The 19,333-nt window shown below is 37.3% G+C and overlaps 1 protein-coding gene across 2 annotated transcripts in view; it reads right to left on the reverse strand.

Moving 5' to 3' along the window:
• The window catches only part of LOC114648389 (kelch-like protein 29), an 839,883-nt gene that overhangs the window by 264,692 nt on the left and 555,858 nt on the right, over positions 1–19,333 (reverse strand). For both annotated transcript variants that reach the window (XM_051924932.1, XM_051924931.1), the window contains one exon: positions 3,762–4,298. In XM_051924932.1, coding sequence (XP_051780892.1) covers positions 3,762–4,298 — 537 coding nt within the window. The remainder of the gene's footprint in view (positions 1–3,761; positions 4,299–19,333) is intronic.

Consider the following 19,333-nt stretch of genomic DNA (forward strand, 5'->3'; position numbering starts at 1 on the left):
GTGACCAAAAAAACAGACAGAGAGAAAGCTTGCACTCTGTGCAAAGCAAAACCCCCATATGACTGTAAAGGACCTGCAGGCAGGTTTATCTTAGAAAGGAGTGGTGGTTCTCTGTTCAGCATTACTTAAACAGATATGACCTTCACAGAAGAGCCATCAAAAGGACACATTTACTTCAGTCTCATCTCAAAAAACAGTATCTGTTGACAAAGGCATTTTGGAACCAACTGTTGTGGACAGATATGTTTAAAATCAGACTCTTTGACCACAACCACAAACAATAGAAACAAAGGAAGAGCATTTGAAGAAAAGAACACCTTGCCTGTTAATTGCAGGGGTGGAAACACTGTGCAGGTACAGGGAAGAATGTTTTCTCCTCAAGGAGAATATCAGACAGTCAGTCAGGAAACTGAAGCTGAAAAAAGACTGGTGTCTACAACAAAACAACAAGGCAAAATGGAGTTTGAAATCTACACAAGGTAAAGGTTTTACGGTGGCCCTCAAAGTTCCCATATATGAACATCATTGGGAATGTGTGGGTATTTATTAAATGTGCTATACACACAAGACAGCCAAAGAATATTTCACAGCTGGGAGTGATCTGCAAGAAGAATGGGGAAACATTTCCAAAACAAGAATTAAAAGAATCACAGGGCATCCAAACTTTTACACTGCCATATTTACTCATTTATTTTTATTTGTTTAAGTTCTTCAGGTAAATGGTAACTGTACATTAACATTTTCATAAAAATGCCATTATTTTAATAGGAGCAGACGTGTCACTTGCAAATAACTCAATAATAGTACCCTTATATCTGGTCCCTATGACAAATTCAATCTTAAATAACGGGGCTCTTGCCTGTATAAAAATCTTAACTGCATTTCTTGAAAGAATTGTCCAGCCAATTACATAGTTTGGACAGGAAGATGGCTAGCTGACTGTTTCTGGGAGTACATTTGAGTCATTATGATCAAAGACCTTACAAAGCCTATTGTGTAACATTTAACATCCCTATAGTATAGCCACACTTTTCTCTGTTTCTGTTCTTTCAAAGGGCTTCAAAGACACTTTTTAAAGACAAACAGAAGCAGCTAACTTTATTATCAGCCTAGGATCATATATATCTCCAGGTCTTAATGACCAACTAACTTTTAATCTCTCCCTTCATCTCCTCTAACGGCAGCTTTTTCACAACCTAATCTCACCTTTCCTCTGCCCTGGCATTGATTCCTCCTTCTATATGTTACCTGCTTTTTCCTTTTCACTTGCACACCTGATGAGGGGTATGTAGCCAAAATGTTGCATCTTTAACCATCTTTCCTTTTCAGCATGGAAGTAAACTTTAACCTTTGCAGCCCTACACTAATGCCATCACTTTAGTTTGTTTGCAGTCAAAGTCCTATTTACTATTTTTCACTTTATATGTCAACAAAGGGGCGGCACGGTGACGCAATGGGTAGCAATGCTGCCTCGCAGTTAGGAGACCCGAGTTCGCTTCCCGGGTCCTCCCGGCGTGGAGTTTGCATGTTCTCTCCGTGTCTGCGTGGGTTTCCTCCAGGTACTCCGGTTTCCTCCCACAATCCAAACACATGCAGGTTAGGTGCTTTGGAGATTCCAAATTGTCCCTAGTGTGTGCTTTGTGTGTGCGTGTGTGTGTGCGCGCGCGCCCTGCGGTGGGCTGGCACCCTGCCCAGGGTTTGTTCCCTGCCTTGCACCCTGTGTTGGCTGGGATTGGCTCCAGCAGACCCCCATGACCCTGTAGTTAGGATATAGCGGGTTGGATAATGGATGGATGAATGGATGTCAACAAAGTTTGTCATTTTCTCAGGGCTATCCAAATGTTTGCATGGAACTATATATAGTGCAACCGATGCACCTACACTAATTCCTCTTTAATTTAATGTTTCTGCAACAAGCATGAGTTCCTTTAAACCACCTGTTATGTCAGATCAGAGACAGTGATTCTGATTAAATAATAACTTGGCTGAAAAACTAAGGGAATCTGTAACTGCACATACTTTCAAGTAGCACTACATCATTGTTTTAAGACTATCAACTTAAGGTTTAGTTAGCCAACTTTAATGACACTTTTGCAGAAGCCAGACACGATTATTTACTAAAAAAAAAAAAAAAAAAAGTAAATAAATAAAAGAGAGAGATGTGCTTAATTCACCTCTTCTCAATTCTGTTTCTTGAAATTGCATGGTGACGATGGAATATTATGTACAAAATATGGACATAGCTATGATATCTATTGATTGCCTTTCCAAACATAAGAAAAAGTATATTACATACAGCAAAATAATTTACCTCAGAGTTAATTATATTCCTGTAGAACACAGACATGACCAATATCAGCATTAGGTGTTGTTACAGTGCCTATGCATAACAGCTTACTTTACAGTGTTGCCCTGCTTTGACATGTCTGAGCACACTTAAATTACACAGTGATATGATTAAGATATGCAGGAAAGATATGATATGAGAAAAACAACCCTGATATGAGTTGATTTTTTAGTGATAGCATTTTTCTTCTGTAAAATCATTCAACCTACTGCATAAACTGATCAATGAAAAAAGTATTAACTTTAACAGCCTTTACTGTCCTTAAGAATGAGTTGCTTGCAGACATTATTTTTTGTCAAGGATGCTAACATTTTTTTTTAAATTATGAAAGTGTAAAAAGTTAAAAATATTTTGAAATATTTAGATCCAAATAAAAAAGACTCAGAAGTCAAAAAAACTGCCAAGCCTTTTGTTTAAGAAATTAAACACAGAAAAATAATGTGGATTCCTTTAGACATTAATAAATATTGGGCAGGTAAAGGATTTTTTTTTCCTTTTAACTGTGTAGTACCCAATGTCTTAGATTAAATAACACACATTCAATCTCCTCCTGAACCTGTACTGACGTATATCTTCATTAGAATAATCTAGAGACAGGAAACACATTTGGCCATCCAGCTGTGATTGCTTACTTTTTGTCAATCTTGGATTTTTGTCTTTTAAACATGTCAAAATTTATCAGACAGCCTTACATACTCTAAACAGTTTAACACATTTTTTGACCCTTATACTCCAAATAGATATAACACCGTCTAATTCTAATTTAATGTGCAATACTTTTTAAACTTATTATTTAAATTATTTGCACTGCTTTCTACAAAACAAATCTTGTCACAATTGTCTTCTAAGACATTTAAAGTGGAAACCAAGCTCCCTTTGTAAATGTCAAAATGTTAACAAATGAAAAGACAAACTTCAGGAAAAAACAAGATAGATTTTGTATTTATTTTAGAGGCACAATAATAGTTTAATTGGTAAATTTGATTCAGGTTTAAGAAGCAAACAAATTATGACTACAAACACAAAAACTAAACCGTATTTGTCAGCAACGTTATCTAAATGTTTAACAAGCTGATATTTATTTGTGCTGTATAATTATTAAGGTGTTATGAATATTTTTTGTATGTGTGTGTGTATATATACATTATATGCATACACACAAACACAAATGGTATTTAAGCACACACGAGGAAAGGTATAGCATCTGAATGTTAAACTATGAACTTCAATACTTTACTTGGGTAGTTGTACGTATTATAGCACTATTAATGGTCAATGAAAGAAAAAAAAAGAAAAACATTTAATCTTCAGAACGAGCAAATTTTTAAATTGACAAAAGTAGTCTCTGATTTGACACCTGAGAAACTTAGTGTACTTTGTGGGATTTTAAGAGAAAACTCCTCTGTTCACTTACCTTTCGGATGCCAGGGATCTGTAAACTCGTACTTTCCCATGCCAACAGTCCGTAACATCTGCAGCCCATTTGTACTTTCTTGATTGGCTGGTGGAGTGGCAGGAGGCTGAGCAGTAGTCTGCCCATTGGTCAATGGTGCACTACTGGGCAAAGCAGCAGAAGGCAAATGCGGAGGCTGAAATATAGGGTGAGTCATGTGACCGTTCCCTACCACAGGGTGCACAGGGTGGGTCACCTGACTGACCCCAGTCAATGGGGACATAGTGATTGGTGGCTGACTGTTTGTGTAAAGAGGCTGACTTGGCATATTCATGACCATGTTAGTGAGAGGCTGTGAAGGCTGTTGTGGAAGCTGATAATGTGCGGCCATCAATGGGTGTTGTGGTGGCACAGGAGTTTGGATAGGTGATACTGCAATAACAGGCGCTTGGACATTCACAGCTGGGGTATAGATTGAAGGCTGTGCCATTCCATATGTGTGAGCTAAAAGGCTGGCTTGGCTGACTGTAGCAACTGGTGGCACCCAAGGTGTAGAGCCTAAGAAAAAAAAAAACAGTACACACTTTAAAAACTGCATATTAGAAAGATCACTCTAAAATTAACCAAATTTACATTTAGAATAAAATATCCTATGAGGTAAAAGTACTAGAACACAAATGAGGTGTAATTTATACATGTTTTATATTTTGTTACCAACATACTGAAATATACATAGAAAGTTAGATTTTTCATTCAAAATGTGCCATTAATTTAGAAAATGTCATTATCACACTTTTTGTTTAAACTGAAAAAGGAGACAAATTCATTGATGTTGTGTGATGATGTGTACGATTTTCTAAGTCACTTGAAAATAAGAATGTTCAAGTGCAAAGAACATAATGGCCAGATAAAAACCACAACAATCTGTTTTCCAGATAGACAGCAAATTTCTATATGTGGTAAATGCTGTACGGTCACATTACTGACACTTAATTTTACAAACGTTCCTAGCAAACACAATCAATAAAAGCTTTATAAACTGTACAACATTAACAGCAACATAAAAGCAAAGTGTCTTCATTATTGGCAGCCAGTTACAAACCATGATTGCTGATTTTGGAAGGATAACTTGATACTTTGCAATAAGAAACATAGTATACACTGAAAATTTGTTGTGTGCATTTTCTGAAGCTCTGTTATGTTATTGGTTTCAAACAAATTGCTGCTTATGCCATTAATATAAATACTTCCAGTAAAAAAAAATGAATATGCAGGATGATGGCACAGTGGTTATCACTTCTGCATCTAAGATACTGAAATTTACTAATATTACTGGAATATTGTCCAAGTAGTACTTCAGAGAGTATAGTAACAAAGTCTGTTCCAACTCTGCATTAAGACAGAGAGGATTTTTAAACAATCAATGGAAGATGGGACACTGAAGAAAATTGTTTGCTTCAACTTACAAGGCGTAATTTACTTGAACTGCTGCAGAAAATCTGTAGGTTGTAACCTATTAGTTGTTCCATGAAGAAGGCCCATTTGTAATATTCTGACATTTCATTTTCTTCAGTTTTTGCTAACCTATACTTTAAATTTAAACCTCTGGTAGTTTACTGCTTACCTTTTCACCATTTTAGGTCATTTATTGCATTTCAACTGATTAAATTTGAAGAAAAACTGAGGTGTTCTAAACCTTTTGACTGGTAGTGTAAATATTCAGGGTGTTAAATTCTGTCTGTGTGTATTTGACAACTTCTCCCTGCATTTGTGTGAGCTAATTAGTCTGTCTTTCCTGCCACATATACTCTTCTATATGGACACCCCTCCCATTGTTAATAGATGCATAAAATCAAGCACATAGCCATGTAATCTCCATTGACAAACACTGGCAGTAGAATGGGTTGTACTAAAGAGCTCAGTGACTTTAAACGTGACACCGTCATAGGATGCCAACTTTGTCAGTACAGGAAATGTCTGCTATGCTAATTCTGCCCCAATCAACTGTAAATGTTATTATTGTTAAGTAAAAAGGTCTAGGAGCTACAACTGCTTAGCCATGAAGTGGTAGACCATGTAAACTCAAAGAGAAAGTCTGTAGAATGCTGAAGAATTATCTGCTGTTACATCACTCAGAACAATTCAGAAAAAGGATGAAGAGGCCATAAGAATGGAAGAAGAAACATTTATAAGGATTTTGCAAAAAAAGAGATTTTTTTTGGTATTGATGAGCCTGAAATTTTCCTGGCTTGCATCTCATTACCTTCCTTTCAACTTAAAATTGAGGAAAGGACTATATTAAAAAAGGCATTACTGGATGCTATAGAATTTTGAAAAAAAATCATGTTGCTGTCTTATGGCTAGCACTCAGATCACTAGTGTAATGTATCCTTCTTGATTTTTTATTTCTTTCAATACCCAAAGTATAAATCTATACATGATTAGACTAGAATCTGCAGGCAATAAAAAAGAGCAGAAGATGTGCATATAATGTAGGTACAGACAGACCACCTTTTCACAATAAAAAATAAATTCAGAATCCAGTTTCCCTGTGGGTGACAGATAATTCAAATGCCTTGTTTCCATGTCACATTCCATTCAGTAGAACATGGATTCAACCAAGAGTAAATCCAGTACAATCCTTATATCAGCTAGTCTTAAAGTACATTTGTGCTGTGCTTTGGCAAATTTGTCGGTCAACATGAGCCAAGTTTTCAGGAGATGGCCACAGGCATGTGAGACTAATGTATGCATCATAAATGTTTCATAAGATTAGTAATAAAGTATCTATCTATCTATCTATCTACAACTTCATCATGGCAATTGCTTGCAAACGGAACTATATTTGTCTTCCTGTATGGTGTAGTATAGATAAAGATAAACAGCATACCACCAACCCCTCAATAACTATTGCACTCTGTCCTTAAAAAACAAAAACATTCTCCTTCTGCCTCTAAAACTTGCAGCAATGTCAAATTCAAAATCTGCATCCTCTGTATTTTGGATGAAGACAAAATAAACAAATGAAATAATAAGATAAACAACAACATGCTGGACCTTCCTTAACAGACTTTACATCATTTTTGTAGTCATTGGTACAACTCCCACATACTTTCAAGAAGTATTCTCACTCCCACCATATTGCTCTCACATACACAAAGTCTATTCTTCCCTATCACTGAGCCTTGTTCCAAACTTGACTTCTACATCTATTGTCATTTTCGTTTTCTAGCTGACCTGAGGTTCCTTAAACTTTATCACGGGGTTGCTTATGGGACAAATCCTGGGATCACATCATGTGTCAGAATGGCCCACTTTAGCTGCTATACCACCAGGCTAGAGATCAATCCAGTCAGCCCTGGTGCCCTTGCAGTTACTAAGGAGCTCAGATGTTAGAGTCACACAACCACAAACAGACGAAGTAGGCAGTCATCCTCATCTTAAAAATGTTTAGAAACTTATGCCAACAATGTTATGGGGAACATGATAATAAACTAAAACAGCAGGGAGTTTTTAACAAACTTTCATTTGTGGCATTTTAGCAGCTTTAACATATTCATGATGCTTCTAGAGGGATTACAGATTATTTGGAGATATATAATCATTAAATCCAGAGCTTTAAGTATACAGAAACTTTTAACATGGTAAATTGGTAAATAGAGAGATGTCCCTAAAGGAAAAAAGCGAACCAAAAATAACAAAACAAAAAAACTTTTTTGTCAAGTAATCAGCTTAGTTATTCACACATTTTGGTCAAATATGCTGATGTCTGAAACTCATATTAATGATCTAAATTTCATCCATCTGTCCATCTACCTAATCCTCTTAATCAAAATGTTGGGTCACAAGGAGCTTGGTAGTGCTTCAGCATCACAACGCACACGGCAAGAAACAATCCTGGACAGGAGAACAGCCTACCTCAGGACATACTCACTCACACCAGGCCAATTCAGAGTGTTCAATCAGCCCTAACCTGCATATCTTTGACTTGGAGGCGATACAAATGCTGGGTTGTGGGGGTTGCTACAAAGAGAGCAAACACACAGTTTACAGGCAGGGAATAGGCTATGATTTGAACCCAGGACCTCTGGAGCTGTCATGAAGCAATGTTAAACTGAAAGCCAATGAGAAGCCCTCAAAGTTTCTTAGCCATACCTAAATTGCAAGTGACGGGTAGTATATACTTTTCAGCTGTGTCCAAAATGCACAGAAATAGAAGTCCAATTGACAAGTAGTAAAATGCAAACTAGTAAAAAATATCACAACTAAAATGCAAAGTAGTAAAGAAAGAAAAAAAAAGAAACTCTAAATAAGATTCAAAGACAAAAACATTCCTAAGAATTTATATTTCTTTAATATCATTAGTCAAAACAAGGACTTAGTCTTAATGTTCAGATGCTGTTCAATTGTAAGCAGCCATCTTAGATCTCATGGCTACCATGTGCCAAGCAACCATGCAGTGTCTTAGAGACCAGACCATAAAATAGAGAGGCCAACGTAAATAAACCAAGTACACACAAAATGCTGATGTACTATCTATCACCTAATAAAAACATTTCAATAATAAAAAAAACAAGAAAAATAAACAACATTCAAAAATTAAACAAAATTAATTTAAACTAATGTCAAACATGTTCCTGACATATGTCAGGCAGTGTTGTTTAGCAGCTAAGCTAAAGGCTGCTGGCTCAATTCTCATGCGTGTCTCCCTGTTTACTTGAGCAAGTCACTCAGCTTATCTGTACTCTAACTATAAAAAAAAATATCTATATAGTATTATACATGCTTAACTTGTAAGTCTCCTTGGATAAAGATAGTGGCCAAATTTTCAGAAAAATAATTCCTATTTTTAATTTTGATTATGAATATGAAAAATAATATCATTTATCATATACTGGAAAACAAAGAATGTAATCATAACTGATACAGTTAACTGTAAGAAACATCACAGCTTTCATGCTTTTGGCCCTAGCTTCACCTAGACTAATACAGGTTGATTCAAAAAGAATAGAATGCTTACTCAGCAATCAAGTATCATATGAATATGAAGTATGGAACAAACTGTAGAGTTTCTCTCTACTTTTTTTTCCAGATTTTAGTGCCTGAGGAAATGAAAAAATGCATTGTGTCTGCCATGTCAACTATATATAGTGGAATGATACAAAAAGTCTGGGATACATTAGAATAGAGGATTGATGTGTGCCATGTGACATAAGGGAAGGATATTGAGCATTTATACGATTAAGAGAAAGCTTGAGAGTTACTTTACAAAATTGCTTAAGACTACAAGTTCATATGATACTACATTGTCATCCTATAACATAGTACACTTTAGTGCAATTCTAGGTTGTGAGTTGCCAGAGTTTACCCCCGGTAACATTACAGTGCATCCGGAAAGTATTCACAGCGCATCACTTTTTCCACATTTTGTTATGTTACAGCCTTATTCCAAAATGGATTAAATTCATTTTTTTTCTCTGAATTCTACACACAACACCCCATAATGACAATGTGAAAAAAGTTTACTTGAGGTTTTTGCAAATTTATTAAAAATAAAAAAACTGAGAAATCACATGTACATAAGTATTCACAGCCTTTGCTCAATACTTTGTCGATGCACCATTGGCAGCAATTAACAGCCTCAAGTCTTGTTGAATATGATGCCACAAGCTTGGCACACCTATACTTGGTCAGTTTGGCCCATTCCTCTTTGCAGCACCTCTCAAGCTCCATCAGGTTGGATTGGAAGCATCGGTGCACAGCCATTTTAAGATCGCTCGAGAGATGTTCAATTGGATTCAAGTCTGGGCTCTGGCTGGGCCACTCAAGGACATTCACAGAGTTGTCCTGAAGCCACTCCTTTGATATCTTGGCTGTGTGCTTAGGGTCGTTGTCCTGCTGAAAGATGAACCGTCGCCCCAGTCTGAGGTCAAGAGCGCACTGGAGCAGGTTTTCATACAGGATGTCTCTGTACATTGCTGCAGTCATCTTTCCCTTTATCCTGACTAGTCTCTCAGTCCCTGCCGCTGAAAAACATCCCCACAGCGTGATGTTGCCACCAACATGCTTCACTGTAGGGATGGTATTGGCCTGGTGATGAACGGTGCCTGGTTTCCTCCAAACGTGACGCCTGGCATTCACACCAAAGAGTTCAATCTTTGTCTCATCAGACCAGAGAATTTTCTTTCTCATGGTCTGAGAGTCCTTCAGGTGCCTTTTGGCAAACTCCAGGCGGGCTGCCATGTGCCTTTTACTAAGGAGTGGCTTCCGTCTGGCCACTCTACCATACAGGCCTGATTGGTGGATTGCTGCAGAGATGGTTGTCCTTCTAGAAGGTTCTCCTCTTTCCACAAAGGACCTCTGGAGCTCTGACAGAGTGACCATCGAGTTCTTGCTCACCTCCCTGACTAAGGCCCTTCTCCCCCAATCGTTCAGTTTAGATGGCCGGCCAGCTCTAGGAAGAGTCCTGGTGGTTTCGAACTTCTTCCACTTACGGATGATGGAGGCCACTGTGCTCATTGGGACCTTCAAAGCAGCAGAAATTTTTCTGTAACCTTCCCTCAGATTTGTGCCTCGAGACAATCCTGTCTCAGAGGTCTACAGACAATTCCTTTGACTTCATGCTTGATTTGTGCTCTGACATGAACTGTCAACTGTGGGACCTTATATAGACAGGTGTGTGCCTTTCCAAATCATGTCCAATCAACTGAATTTACCACAGGTGGACTCCAATTAAGCTGCAGAAACATCTCAAGGATGATCAGGGGAAACAGGATGCACCTGAGCTCAATTTTGAGCTTCATGGCAAAGGCTGTGAATACTTATGTACATGTGCTTTCTCCATTTTTTTATTTTTAATAAATTTGCAAAAATCTCAAGTAAACTTTTTTCACGTTGTCATTATGGGGTGTTATGTGTAGAATTCTGAGGAGAAAAATTAATTTAATCCATTTTGGAATAAGGCTGTAACTTAACAAAATGTGGAAAACGTGATGCGCTGTGAATACTTTCTAGATGCACTGTATATTCAAAGCAGGAGCCAGACTTGAACAGGTTGCTTGTCTGTTGCAGGATGGCCTTAAGTACACATCCACACACAGCCAATGTGGAAACAGCAACTAATCTAAACTGAACACTTTGGAAACGTTCTAGGTGAACTCAAACAGAAGTGCGAAGAACATACAAACTTCACAGAGACAATGTGGAAGTAGACTGAAAACACAGATTGTTTTGTTAATAGTTACTACTTAATAGTGCAATGCGCTGTATCTCCTCCAGAGTGAACCCTTTGTTTCACTGTTACTCATAATTGCAGTTTGACCTTTGGAAATGTGAAGTGTTTTATATTCATTATGCCAGGGAAAGAAAGGGAATGAGAAAAGATGTTCTAGGAAAGAAAAATGTGTACCATCCAGACATTTCTTTTAATTAATTGCTTTCTGTCTTCTAGGAACAAGTAATTATTCCAGGAAGTATTTTATTATATTACTTAATATGAACTTATCTGTGTTACTATGGACTTTAGTAAGTAAACAGTTTGTGACTGGTAATAGCTGAAATATTTAATTTACATGTCATATCAATACACACGACACTGGATCTGCACACATCATCCTCCTTAACAAGTTAATATAAGTACTGTATATGACTCTTATGCCAACCAAATAGTAAAGTTTGTTTCTTCCTCAATAATTAGTAGGTCCAAGATGCTGGATCTACAAGGCAACAGAACTAACCATTACCCCACCATGCCACTTGATTTGGGTAATATTTAAATTGTGAAAAAGATGTGCATTTAACACTTGATTCAAATACAAGAAAATAAGATGTGCCTTACAGGAAATGATTGGCTGACCTAAACAAACAACAAAAATGACAACAACATAACATTTATATAGCACATTTTCATACAACAATGTAGGTCAAAGTGCTTTACAAGATGACACATAGAAATTTACAAGAAAGTAAAACAAATAAGATAAGGCAATAACATTAAAGAATAAGTAACAATAAAACAAGGTATTGTCAAATGGCCAGAAGGACAGAAAACAAACAAAAAAAACTCCAGTTAAGCAGAAGAAAAAAAAATCTGCAGGGTTTCCAAGGCCAAAAGACCGCCCAGCCCCCACTGGGCATTCTAAATGTTCCTAAATCAGTCCTCTTTGTTTTCATGCATCATGTCACGTTACAAAATGAAAAGTCAGACAGGTTAAGTCCAGCATATATGCACAACATAGCTTCTTGGATTGTTGAACACAAAAAAATCTACAGTCAAGAAATATTTGCCTCTTATGTTGCACACCTATACACAGTGAAAAGTATAAAGGTAAGTGCTCCAACTTGAAAGAAAGCACATAGCATTCATTTACTAAACCCCACCTAATCTAATTTTGGGACTATAGAGGGGACCAGTCGCTCTCAGTGGTACCAGGGCAAAAGACAGGAGCCACATCCGGACAGGATGCAAATCTACTGCAGTGGAAACAAAGCCAGTCACATATACTAAAGAAAATCAAACAAGCCCAATTACAAAATTATAAAAAGCTTAAATCAAATCTATTTGATCCATTAAAAAAAACTGTTTCTCTGAAAAAGTACTCAATAATAGTTAAAACATACAGTATTTAATTGTGCACTTTACCACTTAATCTAGTGCTCTCAAAATATTTTACAGTACAAAAAAACACCCACTCATTATTTTCTACCACAAATTACCAATATGAATTTGCTGAATTCCATGGTGCTGTGAATGAACCTTACGAATATTCACAATGACTTGATTGACCTGTAAAAAAAATACAGTAACATAAAGCTCCAACTGAAAAGATTAAACTTTTAATGAAAAGACCCCACCAAGCAATGAAAAGTTAAAGGAACACTTCACTCAAATATTATACTTCAATATTGTTTACCTCATGTAGTTTGTAGTAATGGCTAAAAAACATTTTTCATGCAGAATGGAAGAAAAAAAAATTCTGATACCATATAAGTCAATAATGACCAAAGTTGGACAACAACAAACAATATCAAAACAGCCATTAAAAAATCTTAGTTATGTCACACAACCTACATGTCAAGCCATCCAGGCGCAATTGGGAGATTGTGAGCATACATGTATTTTTACTAAAATATTGTTAAATTAGTCACTTCTGATCACCCTTCATTTACTTACAGTACTAAATATGAGTCCATCCTGCAATGCATTTTATAATCTTGTAATCTTGCTATTGTGTAATGTTCTACCCCGGCAAATGAACATGAACTGCTCAAACTAGCATTGACTACTAGGAGTTGGCGTCAGTAAGTCATCTCTGAACTCAAGAAAATGAAAGTTTTCCTACTTTGGCATAAACTCCCCAGATAACAACAGTCCAGGTAAATTTTGGATGGACGGGTACTTTATTTTTCCCCTCAGGGAAATTCAGGTGTCCAGTAGCTCAAATACATCAGTTAAAATTGTAAAAAAAAAAAAAAAAAAAAAAAAAAAAAAAAAAAATTACATATTATATATTATTATGTATCATAAAGTAGCTTTTATTCCTGAGCTTTCTACTTTATGATTATGATAAATTTTTTCTCCCTTTGTGGATCTCCAGCTGCAAATACGCAAACCGTATCACAGACCTTCTCTTCCATTCATATATATATATATATATATATATATATATATATATATATATATATATATATATATATATATATATATATATACACAGTATCTCACAAAAGTGAGTACAGTGATCCCTCGCTATATCGCGCTTCGCCTTTCGCGGCTTCACTCCATCGCGGATTTTATATGTCAGCATATTTAAATATATATCGCGGATTTTTCGCTGCTTCGCGGGTTTCTGCGGACAATGGGTCTTTTAATTTCTGGTACATGCTTCCTCAGTTGGTTTGCCCAGTTGATTTCATACAAGGGACGCTATTGGCAGATGGCTGAGAAGCTACCCAGCTTACTTTTCTCTCTCTCTCTCTCTTTCTCTTGCGCTGACTTTTTCTGATCCTGACGTAGGGGGATTGAGCAGGGGGGCTGTTCGCACACCTAGACGATACGGACGCTCGTCTAAAAATGCTGAAAGATTATCTTCATGTTGGCTACATTCTGTGTAGCTGCTTTGTGAAGCGACATGCAGCACGGTGCTTCGCATACTTAAAAGCATGAAGGGCACGTATTGATTTTTTTATCTGTCTCTCTCTCTCTCTCTGCTCCTGACGGAGGGGGTGTGAGCTGCCGCCTTCAACAGCTTTGTGCCGCGGTGCTTCGCATACTTAAAAGCAAACAGCCCTATTGATTTGTTTGCTCCTTTGAAGAGGAAGATATGTTTGCATTCTTTTAATTGTGAGACTGAACTGTCATCTCTGTCTTGTCATGGAGCACAGTTTAAACTTTTGAAAAAGAGACAAGTGTTTGTTTGCAGTGTTTGAATAACGTTCCTGTCTCTCTACAACCTCCTGTGTTTCTGCGCAAATCTGTAACCCAAGCATGACAATATAAAAATAACCATATAAACATATGGTTTCTACTTTGCGGATTTTCTTATTTCGCGGGTGGCTCTGGAACGCAACCCCCGCGATGGAGGAGGGATTACTGTACACCCCTCACATGTTTGTAAATATTTTATTATATCTTTTCATGGGACAACACTGAAGATATGACACTTTGATACAATGTAAAGTAGTCAGTGTACAGCTTGCATAACAGTGTAACTTTGCTGTCCCCCCAAATTAACTCAACACACAGCCATTAATGTCTAAACCGCTGGCAACAAAAGTAAGTACACCCCTAAGTGAAAAATGTCCAAATTGTGCCCAATTAGCCATTTTCCCTCACCGGTGTCATGTGACTCATTAGTATTACAAGGTTTCAGGTGTGAATGGTGATCAGGTGTGTTAAATTTGGTGTTATCGCTCTCACACTTTCTCATACTGGTCACTGGACGTTCAATATGGCACCTCATGGCAAAGAACTCTCTGAGGATCTGAAAAAAAGAATGGTTGCTCTACATAAAGATGGCCTAGGCTATAAGAAGATTGCCAACACCCTGAAACTGAGCTGCAGCACGGTGGCCAAGACCATACAGCGGTTTAACAGGTCAGGTTCCACGTAGAACAGGCCTCGCCATGGTCAACCAAAGAAGCTGAGTGCATGTGCTCAGCGTCATATCCAGAGGTTGTCTTTTGAAAATAGACGTGTGAGTGCTGCCAGCATTGCTGCAGAGGTAGAAGGGGTGGGGGGGTCAGCCTGTCAGTGCTCGGACCATACGCCGCACACTGCATCAAATTGGTCTGCATGGCTGTCGTCCCAGAAGGAAGAACGCAAACAGTTTGCTGAAGACAAGCAGACTAAGGACATCGATTACTGGAACCATGTCCTGTGGTCTGATGAGACCAAGATAAACTTATTTGGTTCAGATGGTGTCAAGCGTGTGTGGCGGCAACCAGGTGAGGAGTACAAAGACAAGTGTGTCTTGCCTACAGTCAAGCATGGTGGTGGGAGTGTCATGATTTGGGGCTGCATGAGTGCTGCCGGCACTGGGGAGCTACAGTTCATTGAGGGAACCATGAATGCCAACACGTACTTTGACATACTGAAGCAGAGCATGATCCTTTCCCTTCAGAAACTGGGCCGCAGGGCAGTTCTCCAACATGATAACGACCCCAAACACACCTCCAAGACGACCACTGCCTTGCTAAAGAAACTGAGGGTAAAGGTGCTGGACTGGCCAAGCATGTCTCCAGACCTAAACCCTATTGAGCATCTGTGGGTCATCCTCAAAAGGAAGGTGGAGGAGCGCAAGGTCTCTAACATCCACCAGCTCCGTGATGTCGTCATGGAGGTGTGGAAGAGGATTCCAGTGGCAACCTGTGAAGCTCTAGTGAACTTCATGCCCAAGAAAGTTAAGGCAGTGCTGGAAAATAATGGTGGCCACACAAAATATTGACACTTTGGGCACAATTTGGACATTTTTCACTTAGGGGTGTACTCACTTTGGTTGCCAGTGGTTTAGACATTAATGGCTGTGTGTTGAGTTATTTTCAGGGTACAGCAAATTTACACTGTTATACAAGCTGTACACTGACTACTTTACATTGTATCAAAGTGTCATATCTTCAGTGTTATCCCATGAAAAGATATAATAAAATATTTACAAAAATGTGAGGGGTGTACTCACTTTTGTGAGATACTGTATATTATAGAAGCAATGACAACAAACAAATAAATAGTAAAAATTACAAAAGGGTCAATTCCTGTCCTCCTGTAGAGGACATCTGTATTCATAGACCAGTTCAGTATGTCATCAAGGTGGACACCTAGATATTTAAAAGTCTGCACCACCTCAATGTTCTCCGCTCGGATGTTAACAGGCTGAAGGGAGAACTTAGCCCTGTGGAAATCCACAATCTTCTCCTTGGCCTTCAGGCAGTTCTTATTGCTCCAGTCACTGAAAGCTCCAATGAGATCCCTATATTACCCTTCATGTCCATTACTTATGCACACTACAAAAGCTGTATAATCAGAGTACTTCTGCATGTGGCAAAAGTCGAACTTGTATTTAAAGTCTGCTGTGTATAATGTGAACAGTAATGAAGGCTCTCTAAACTGTCTGTGCTTATGCTTTGTACTGTTGATTCCATCAAAAAGAAATACAGTGGTACCTTGGGATACGAGTGCCCCAACATACGAGTTTTTTGAGATATGAGCCGTCACTAGGTCGATTTTTTGCCTTGAGTTACGAGCCAAAATTCGAAATATGAGCCATCAAAGAGCATTCCAAGGAACTGACGACGGATGAGTTGACGGAACTACAGACATGGCAACATATGGAGGTTCTGCAGGAGATCGATATCGTGGAGGAGGTTAACTCTTAAAGTGAGATAAAGGTAGTGTTTGCAATGTGGGAAAAAGTTTCGACCTTTAAAGAAAAGAAACACCCTGAAAAAGTTACAACTGATCGTGCAGTGGCGCTATTCAATGACACTTGCCTAACACTTAACTTTATTAAAAAGAAACACCATTTGCAACTGATCGTGCAGCGGCACTATTTAATGACACTTTCCTAACACTTGACTTTATTGAAAAGAAACACCAGTTGCAACTGATCGTGCAGCGGTGCTATTTAATGACACTTGCCTAACTCATTTCAGAAACATTCTAAAGGGGAGGACTAAACAAGAGCTCCTTGGACAGATTTCTATTGAAACGCCTTGAGAATGAAAGTGACGAAAGCGTGGCAAAAAAGAAAAAAACTAGTGAAGAAGAAAATTAAGTTAAGCAAAAGTGAAGTGAAAGAAAAAAAAATTACAATACGCTAATCGGCTTCGCCAACATCTGTTTATTTCTTTAGATTCTCTTTTATGTATTAGGTTTTATTTTGTTTGTATACAATATTTGTTCATTATAAATACATTTTTCTTATGTTGAAAACATTTAACAAAAAATTGGGGTGGTTTTTTGGGGGCTGGCACGAATTAATCTCATTTCAATTAATTTCAATGGGGAAAATTGATTTGAGATACGAGCATTTTGACTTCCGAGCTCGGTCACAAAATGAATTAAACTCATATCTCAAGGTATAACTGTACCTTGTAAATCGTAAGAAATCTTTCGTTATTACTATAATTTCATAGAGTCTCCTCTGTTGGGGTGGGGTGGGAGGTGTTCCAGACTCCTTCAAAGTTTGTTTTCACTCTTGGCGTGCCATTTCTGGATAATTATTATGCATGAATACAGCATGCGCTTTCTTCTCTTATGTTGACATGGAACTCAAAGATCGGCCTGCACATTCGACTACAAGTACAAGTATCTCATCCCACACAGTCTGTAATGCAAATAATCACCATTATATATGCGGGGGGTGGTCCCATCAATGTTAGCTGTTACAACTCCGGAGGATGTCACACTGGCCTCACAACGCTTTATGGAGCGCTGGTATTTTATATATATATATATATATATATATATATATATATATATATTTATAAATATATATATATAAAATTCTCGTAAACCGGCCAAATTATCAGTAAATAATTCAACAAACAATGGCGAACACAGCAAATTCATCATGGCTTGATGCAGCTAACAATTTTGGCATGAGACATACATTTTAACTCTCCATCAAGTATTCTTTTCAAAAATTAAAAAAAAAAATTGAACATCAGTTTGCCACAGACCTTCAATAACCAAAAAAATAACAATAATGAAAACTAACAAAAAAAATGAAATTCTTACTTTAGTTGAAGTTTACTGTCTATGAAAGCTATTTCAAAAACCACAAGCCTATCTGGGTTTTACTTTTAAGTACATGATACTGAAAAATGTTATTTAAGAATGTTTTTCATATGCTCTAATAACACATGCAATTAAATTATATTATCATAGTTATTTATCCGCTGGCGCGCCCTGCCCGGGGTTTGTTTCCTGCCTTGCGCCCTGTGTTGGCTGGGATTGGCTCCAGCAGACCCACGTGACCCTGTAGTTAGGATATAGTGGGTTGGATAAAGGATGGATGGATAGTTATTTCTGAATATGACTCACTATAGTGAACATATTTAATAAACAAAAATGTTATAACTGATCCTAAAATGCAAATATTCCAAATTTTAAGACAGTTAAGCAAGTCCATGAACACACCTGAATATTGTGCCATGTGTACATATACAGTGCCATTGCTATGTCCTAAACATTATGGTGCCCTGAAATGGGGGGACCATGTACAAAAAGCGTTGTCGTTTCTTCATGATGTGACCAAAATGTGTGCAAATACCCTTAAATTGAAGCCTGCAAAGTGCAATTGAATCATGTCTGAATTGTTTGATTTATAAATTTAAACTGTGGAGCAGATGGATAAATCAAGGAAAAATGTCTTTGTGCCAAACATTATGGAGGGCATTATATGTTTATTTACTTCCTTAACCATAGGTATAACAAATATTGTTTTACAAGACATTTTTGTAACAATGGGCTATATTCAAAATAAATGTGATTCTAGAATGTAAGTACAGTATGTGTAATAATGAGTACATAATATGCAAATAATTTTTAATTATTGGGTAGTTAACTGGTCCTAAGTAGTAGTAGTATAATGATGTCAAAATTACATCAATTAATGTACTGTTGTTAGATGTTGGCAATGGGTCTACAATGTCAATAACTAATTGTGGTTCATATTTCTAAAACATACATTTTTTTAATAAAGTACCTGATAGAGAATTAATAACCTCAAATTTCTAGTTGTGTGTATGACACTATCAGAATTTCAGTAACTGGTATTGTGGATTTGTTTTGTTATCAGAAGTGACTATTGGACATGTAAAATGGAAAATATAGAAGCTGAAATAACCTATATAAAAGTAAATCTGAAACAGTACATTAATCAGAAAATGAAGTGGCAGAGACAATTTCTTTGTGTTAAGACAGATGATTCTGAAAATTTGCCAAAGCTTTTTACTTTCTCGTATACAAAGTATAGGAAACGTATTGAATTCTCCAAAAATTCCATTTCAAGATTTTGATGAATCTTGATGTTTTAGACCTCCCTGAGTCTGTAAATACCATTTTTGGAATTGTGTCTGTGTGTCTGTTTGCA

The sequence above is a fragment of the Erpetoichthys calabaricus genome, chromosome 3 (genome assembly GCF_900747795.2).
Source record: "Erpetoichthys calabaricus chromosome 3, fErpCal1.3, whole genome shotgun sequence".
NCBI classification, from domain to species: domain Eukaryota; kingdom Metazoa; phylum Chordata; class Cladistia; order Polypteriformes; family Polypteridae; genus Erpetoichthys; species Erpetoichthys calabaricus.